The sequence below is a fragment of the Crinia signifera genome, chromosome 11, assembly GCF_055691185.1.
Source record: "Crinia signifera chromosome 11, ASM5569118v1, whole genome shotgun sequence".
Classification (NCBI taxonomy): Eukaryota; Metazoa; Chordata; class Amphibia; order Anura; family Myobatrachidae; genus Crinia; species Crinia signifera.
In genome coordinates, this window is record NC_139227.1 from 68,650,296 (window position 1) to 68,658,890 (window position 8,595).

The 8,595-nt window shown below is 42.4% G+C and overlaps 1 protein-coding gene across 1 annotated transcript in view; it reads left to right on the forward strand.

Annotated features, from left to right (window-relative positions):
• Positions 1–8,513, forward strand: part of EML3 (EMAP like 3) — an 89,411-nt gene extending 80,898 nt beyond the window's left edge. Inside the window, exons 20-23 of the mRNA XM_083164814.1 lie at positions 2,905–2,992; positions 4,978–5,076; positions 7,102–7,232; positions 7,382–8,513. Coding sequence (XP_083020940.1) covers positions 2,905–2,992; positions 4,978–5,076; positions 7,102–7,232; positions 7,382–7,555 — 492 coding nt within the window. The 3' untranslated portion in view covers positions 7,556–8,513. The remainder of the gene's footprint in view (positions 1–2,904; positions 2,993–4,977; positions 5,077–7,101; positions 7,233–7,381) is intronic.
• Positions 8,514–8,595: the final 82 nt, after the last annotated feature.

An 8,595-nucleotide genomic window follows, 5' to 3' on the forward strand; every position in this document is an offset into this window, starting at 1 on the left:
GTAGCCGGTGGGGGAGGAGAGGGAGGATACAGAAGAGACTTTAATGTGTTAAAAAGTTGTTTGGGGTTGGTGGCATGAGAACAGATGAGAGATTGGAAGTACGATTCTTTCGCAGTGTCCAAAGCATTGCAGTAGGAGTAGTAGATAGTCTTATATGTAAGGAAATCAGTCATATTACAGATTTACACCAATGGTGTTCTACTCTATGTGACTGATTTCATAGTTGATATTCTACAGAAGCTGATTTACTTTTCATTATTTAGTGATATGTGGTATAACCACATCACCCCACTGTGTAAGAGATTCATCTTAATATTATTGTACTTTATTTATATGGCGCCACAAGGTATCCACAGCGTCCAATTACAGAGTACATAAACAAATAAGCAAAACAGTGACTTACAGTTGAATCCAATAGAGGACAAGTACAGGGAACATACCATAGCTGCATCAGCAGAGTACACTGGAATAAGTATCAGCGAAGTAGAAAACCGCAGGATTTAGGCCCTTATTCTGGTTGACTCGCTCAGGTGCAAATTCGCACTGGGACCGATGATTTGCGTATGTGCATGCGCAGCAGCACTTTTTGTGCATGTGTATACACTGGGAGCGTGCAAACTCACATATGCTCCCAGCCTTTTCGAACGGGGGGGGGGGGGCATCGAAATATGGGGGAGGTTCCCACTGGCATGCGAATGGATGTTTGTGTAATATACACTGTAGGTACAAAATGCAGTGTTCACCACAGTGCAGAAACAAGACAAGCAGCTAGGTAAGATATATTCAGGGGTTTTTCTTAAACGCCCCAAAATGGACAAAAGTGATATACTGTAGAAATGAAACCATCTTTCAACCAGTGAAAAAAGGGAAACGAATGCGTAATACCACTAGGGTAATTACCAGGCGCTGCTTAGGGCTTCATTCAAATTTAGCAGCAGTTTCATTTAGGGATAGTCAATCACTAAAGTACAGACAAAAAAGAAAAAGGATTTAAACTGCGCTTTTGAGGAAAGAATTACCACAATAAAATTTTGACAATTTATTGCCTAGTAAATAACACATTAAAATATAGCATGAAAAACATAGTACACATCTAAAATACACTTAAAAATAACATTTTACTTGGTGCAAGCCTTAGTAAAAAGTGTAACTCCACTCTGAATGGGTGAGAGTAGAAGTTTTAGGAAAAGGCACCCCACTGATCCTTCTTTGAATGGATCCTGTTCCTACTGGACTCCGATGGACAAGGTGTTTTTTTACGGGGGAGAGTTTTTGACACTCACGTATCCAGGATAGCTGCCACTGCTGCTTGCTGCAGTTGAAGTGGTCCCCGTGAAGATGGTATACTGTCCTTAGGTCGACTTTAGATAACCCCAAATTTTGGCGATGTCCACTTTGAGTCCTGGTTCAGGTATCCGTTTGGAAAAAAATTTGTATTCCACAGTCTACAATGGAAAGGAAGGAGTGGGGTGCTGTAGACTGATGCGTTTCGCTGGGTAACTTCCAGATTTTTCAAAGGTCATACAGAGTGGAGTTACACTTTTTACTAAGGCTTGCACCAAGTAAAATGCTATTTTTAAGTGTATTTTAGATGTGTACTATGTTTTTCATGCTATATTTTAATGTGCTATTTACTAGACAATAAATTGTCAAAATTTTATTGTGGTAATTCTTTCCTCAAAAGCGCAGTTTAAATCCTTTTTCTTTTAAATTTTTCAAACAGTGCTTGTGATATAGGAAAAATGACTTCCCTTATAGATTTCCAAAGCACTCCCTTTTCCTCAATAGGACTACAAATCCTTTGGTCCTTGTCTCAAATTCGAGTAGGTAGTGCATGAAAAACAGAGGTATGGGGTATCATCGCATAAAATGTATTTAATTCAAACAAACATGATAAACGGTCATACAATCTAAAATCTCTCAACACAGTAAAATGGGCACACAATAAAGTGACATTATGCAGGTGCTCAAGAAAGGGTCATTTCCAGATGGTAATGAACTGTCAAATATAAACAGTTCAAGCAGGCATGAAAAATGCAGATATGGATCCCCGGTCACATACGGCATTCATCTCTGTTGGCAAGTTCCCTCCAGGGCAGTCTGTGTGTCACTTTCACCGATGCGTTTCGGATCCTCTCTGGATCCTTTTTCAAGGTGTATCTGTGTTGAGAGATTTTAGATTGTATGACCTTTTATCGTGTTTGTTTGAATTAAATACATATCATGCGATGATACCCCGTCTGTTTTTCATGCACTACCTACTCGAATTTGAGACAAGGACCAAAGGATTTGTAGTCCTATTGAGGAAAAGGGAGTACTTTGGAGATCTATAAGGGAAGTTTATGTAAAACATCCATTTGCATGTCAGGCGAACAAACCCGGAGTGCAAAGGGGGGGCAGGCGTACCACCATTCGCAGGGCGGGTTCTGTTGATTCGCAAGGGTTCGAACCTGCGCCTGTGCGAGTCAACCAGAATAAGGACCTTAGTGTCTTCAATGATGGTTTAAGTAAGACAATGAAAAGCACATGAGGGAAGAGGGCCTTGCTCATGAGAGCTTACATTCTAAAGGAAGGCTGCACTATCTTCAGTCATGTGCAAACAATACTACTTTTGCATTTACGCACAATAAAAGCAGCTCTTTCAATGAACACAAATTTCACAGTCTTCTGTGGTGCAATTGTGACCTAATTTGATCTAAGCCACAGATGCTGAATTTGCTCTGTATTTGTCTGAACGCTGAGGAACTGCCCATCTGAGTTTAAATGCTGGTTTCACGGATTTTCACGTAGAATACAAACATAATATTCAGGAGCAACAATTACATGGGAAAATGTTCTAATGTAAATTATTTTGTCAGATATTTTGGAGCCTTTGCCATTGTCATTTCTTTTATTTAATCATAGGGTCACTCTAGTTTTATCACACATTTTGACTGGTCAAAGGATGGAAAATATATCATGTCCAACTCTGGTGACTATGAGATACTGTACTGTGAGTATTACTGATGCTACTTTTGTTTTATTGTTATGTATATAATGGTTTATTGACATGCTTATGCACACTTATGGGGCCTACACAAGCCTTCTCAGCACACAGCGAGCACAGCCATGTGACACAGGGCCAGTGTGCTCTATGAGAACATTGGCCCTGACGCCGCCGATTATACATTTATCCAGCCTGCTGGATAGTAATCGCTGGGATGATAGCAACGCGCAGGTCCATGGATCGTTATGCCCCTACACACACAGCGATGTGCCACTGAGCAATTTCTCAGGGCCGGTGAGAACATTGACCCTGACACTGGCGATAATACATTTATTCAGCCTGCTCCCACGATGTAGGGGCATTTCCTAAGCGATCTAGTGAGATCGCTTAGAAAATGCCTGGGGATCGCTAGGTGTGTACGCTCCATTATGGGTAAATTTACTAAGATGGGAGTTCTATTGAAGATGGGATGTTTCATATAGCAACCAATCAGATTCTATTTATTTATTTAGCACCTTCTACATCAGTGGTTCCCAACCTCGGTCCTCAGGACCCCCAACAGTGCACATGTTCCAGGTCACCCGGCAAGAGCACAGGTGCATTCATTATTCACTGGCACATTTTAAAAGATCCACAGGTGGAGCCAATTCTGTGTGGAGACCTGGAAAATGTGCACTGTGTGGGGTACTTGAGGACCGAGGTTGAGAACCACTAGATTATAATAGGGAAACAGTCCATCTTCAATAGAAACTCCTGTCTCTGTAAATGTACCCTTAGGATCTCTAAGCATACAAGAGAATATGAAAACCTAGAATCCCAGTAATGTCTTATATAATAACCTGCGAGATGTAGGCATGGGCGCACTTCTGGCATGTTAGCCCATATTTGAGAAGCAGCAATGGTTTAGAAGGCGATACCAGACGGTTTTGCCTTTTAAATTATTGCTGCATTAAAATATTTGCAAACTTGCCAAAATCGTGCCTGTATCTTGCCGGCTTTTACATCTTCCTAATGCATTATACCAGACTTGTGGGCACACACAACATGTGGAGTCTTTCTCATTGTCCTTGTTGGATTAACCCGATGTCAGAAGCTTGCACTCATCACAAAAAAATCTAGCATTAAGGTGAGTGTGGACAGCGAGGATCAGAGGGCCTGATTCAGAGTTGTACACACACCATATAGTGACTATACAGATCCGATGGTTAGCGATATTGATCACAGTTCCCCTTAACAGTAGTATGGGTGACATGCTGCTGCATGCAGGGGCAATACCGGCACCGTTCTACACCTCTGTGTCACCCCCATTTGTAGGCATGCCCACTCAGCGCCTGTGTCATTGGATGCAAACTTCTTGTGCCAGGCTGTTCGGTTCCTGCTGCCAGTCTGAGTAAGTGTCAGACTGACAGCAGTCAGCTACTATAGCGAGACACAAGCATCGGTCGCAACGGTGATCCAATACACAGCACTACAGAGGCCTCCTGCTGCATTTGCATTTTACTTGTACGGAATTGCACAGCGGCTTTGGTGCGGCTGTAGAATTCCATACCAATAGAAATCAGGCCTAGGGGTGGGAGTGGGAGTTCGTTTCCTATAGCAACCAATCAGCTTTTATTATCTTCTAAAAGGTGCTAAATAAATATGAAGTAGAATCTGATTGGATCCTATGGGCAACATCCCATCTTCAATAGAACTCCCAGCTTAGTAAATGTACCCATAGAGTCCCTGGCTGTTAGTGGGAGTGTACAGGAGAAAGGGATATTGTGGGGTGAAAGGGCGGAGGGTCTAGGAATAAACAACAATAGAACAGGACAACCCAAGTTATTGTAACTATATATTATATAATGTAAAGTATTTTATATCCTGTAACTGCCAAGAAGTTTGCACATTTTTGTGTAATGTAGAAAGAAATGTTATACAAAAGGTATGGAAACCCCAAACAGCCCTTTCTGCAAATAACACTCTTTATGTGTCAATCATTCTTCTTATAGGGGATATCGCCGGAGGCTGCAAACTTCTCAGAAACAGATATGAAAGCAGAGATCGTGAGTGGGCAACATACACCTGTGTGCTGGGATACCATGTTTTTGGTGAGTGACTATACTGTCCAATTATAACTTGCACAATACCCTACACTAGTAGTCTCAAACTCGGTCCTGAAGGACCCGTAATGGTCCGGGAACCACTAACCTACACAATGTCTTCAGGTTTGTCATGGGAAAAGTAACTTTGCATTGCTGTAAATGCTGTGACATTGTAAACTACATTGTATCAGGATGCTGTGCAGACAAAGGGCCTAATTCAGAGATGTACACATACGCTGATACAGCTCCAATTTAGTACACATTAGCTGTGAGAAAATATTCAAATGTCAAGGATGCCGAGATTTATATTGAGATACCCATTCGAGGCTATGAGAGACACCCCCAGAGTGGCTGGGGTAGCAATCAGAGACAGCCCCCCCAAGCAATCAGAGACAGACCCCCCCCCCCCCCCAGAGTGGCTGGGGTAGCAATCAGAGACAGCCCCCCCAAGCAATCAGAGACAGACCCCCCCCCCCCCCCAGAGTGGCCGGGGTAGCAATCAGAGACAGCCCCCCCCCCCCCTTCCCCAGAGTGGCTGAGGTAGCAATCAGAGACAGCCCCCCAGCCCTCCCAGAGTAGCTGGGGTAGCAACCATAGTCAGCACCCCCAGAGTGTCTGGGGTAGCAATCAGAGACACACCCCCCCCAGTGGCTGAGGGTAGCTATCAGGGAAAGCCTTCCCACCCCCCCCCCCCACCCCCCCGCTATGAGAGACACACCACCACAGTAGCTGATTAATTTGCTATGCAGCAGTTGTATGTCTATGTACTACTGTATCTAAATCTATATACGATGGAATTTGTTGTGAAGAAATCCACGGCAGCTGCATCACAGCACTTCGTATACAGGGGGTTATTTAAAGTTGAGCTGAAATGTCTGAAAATGTTTTGAACATCTGCACATGGCAATTGCAGGTTAGGTTCGGAGGGAGGTGGCCTTGTGGGACGAGACCTGGTGTTTTCTTGGAGCAGCCCAGAAAATGCAGCCATGTCAGCTCCGGAGGGAGGGGCTCTGTGGCTGCGTGACGTCAATCGCAGCTGCCGTAATCCGCAATACTGCCAGCCTGCATCGGGCTTAGCAGCTATGATGTGCAGCCAGGGGGCAGCAGGTCATGTGCAAACGTGCTTCGCTGTTCAGCAAAGCCCCTCGCACTTCAGCAAATGTTTGCAGGCACATTGCGGGGAGGGACCCGGCGAGAAGGGCGGCCTTGCCCTCTGCTGGACAGCCACCCACAGAAAACTGCCGGAGGTTGCAGTTTTGCAAAATTTGCCAAAGCTACAACCAGCTCTGAATCAGACCCAAAGAGTCAAACATTTGCATCCTGTCATATATTGTTTGTGATTATATCGACATGGACACCGTCTAATTATACTGTGTCCCCTCGCTACACTTTGCACACTATTCTATTCTCCCTCCACGTAAGGATAGTCTTAAAACCAGGACTGTTAGGGTGCCTTGAGTTCTGCGTTTAGGATCCACTGTACTATTCTATAACAATATCTGTCTGTGTTTCTAGTGTTGTAAAAAAAATATTTCAGGGATATTGGTTTCACTTTTTACTCATGTAACTCTGTCAGTATATTATTATACCTTGTTTTCTAGATCAAAATTATGTTATACATTTAGCTTTTAAAGATTTCCACTATATCATTATCTATATATGATATGAAGAGTGTGGCACTGACAAATAGTCTATCATAATATATCCATGTGCCCTCTGTGAGGAAATAGTATACTTAGGGGTACATTTACTAAGATGGGAGTTCTATTGAAGATGGGATGTTGCTAATAGAAACCAATCAGAATTTATCTATTCTCTTCTATCTAGAAAAATCCTAAATAAATAAGAAGTAGAATCTGATTTGTTGCAATGGTCATCATCCCATCTTCAATATAACTCCCATCTTTGTAAATGTCCCCTTAGACTGGTGCAAGTATATTCTCAATTTTTTTTGTTTTAAATGTTGTCAGGACATTTGGCTATATAATATATACCTTATATGACAGATTTTTTTTTTTATCATTTTCAAAGGGGTATGGCCTGAGGGCTCTGATGGGACAGATATTAATGCTCTCGCCCGCTCCCGTGGTTTGACCATGATCGCTGTCGCAGATGATTTCTGTAAAGTTCACCTGTTTCGCTACCCTTGTAATAAGCCAAAGGTATGAACGCTGACATTAATCATATTTTGTAACAAGATTATTATATAATTAATAATATTGTACATACTGGTATATCACAGGTAGCATGTCCTTCACCTCAAGCAGTGAACATGTAATTAATTCACATGACATATGTGTCTCTCCATTAGGCACCAAGCTATGTGTATTCCGGCCATGGAAGTCATGTGACCAATGTTCGATTCACTCATGATGACAGTTACCTTATCTCATTGGGTGGAAAAGATGCAAGCATTTTTCAATGGAGGGTTGTGAGAGGAGTCAACCAATCGCTATCCTCCACCTCATCAATACCCTTTGAGTGACACCTCCTCAGACAGAGGGTCACAGCCTGCCAGAGTTACCCTAACTAACATAGAGCCATGTCCGCAGACCTAGAACCATGAGCTCGGCCTGGCATTTCTCCTGCTTGCAATGATCACAGAAGGTAAATCTGAGCCAGTTTTAACACCAATGCATCTTTGGGCTATAGTGCCAGAATAGGTGCCTTCACCTTGTATACGATACCATAAGTCTTAATAGGAAACAGCACACCGTTGTGCATTGTGCCATACACCTGCCAGAGGCCTTTTTTTATGTTCTGTAAATTCTCCAACAGACCCAGTACTAAGTTCTCTTCCACAGCTAGATACTGCAAATGATACTTTTCAAACTGAGCCCTAGGAAGGTTTGATACCTCCACAACTACTGAAATGCACACACAGCGTAAGAGCCAGATATCCTGATACTTACTTACACATAATTCATACAGTGAACACACATCCTCTGTTTAACCACACCACAAGTGTATAACATAGCCAAGCTTTTTCAGAAAGTTCCAGGGTACAGAATGTATTGCTTTTAATGCATATTATTAATAACATATATAATATATATTTGAAGATATAAGAGCGAGGCACTTAGCTGGTACAAGCCAAACCTCTGTAGCACAATAACACATGCACAAATCCTGTTTTATAGGAAGTGTTGTTCTGAATATGTGCACATTGAAAGCTTTCTAACCCCTAACGTCTCATTACACAGGTCCAACACCACAAGTACAACCCCAACTAACATGAGAGCCACACCTACTGAATGGAGAGCCATACACTTTATTCCCTAGTCTCCTCCCCCTTGTGCTCTCATAGTACTCTGCCCCTCTTACCAGTTTTCTTTCATTACCCTCCAGAGCGCTTTCCTCCTCTATGTATATAAAATATATGTTTAATTGAAGTTTTTCAATTTATATGGATTTTTTTTATTAAATATGTATATGAAACATTATTCAAGGTGTGACTTGATGAAATTTCAACATTCAGTTTGTGACTAGTGATAACACAGGGGCAGATTCAGTTAGCTGAGGGAA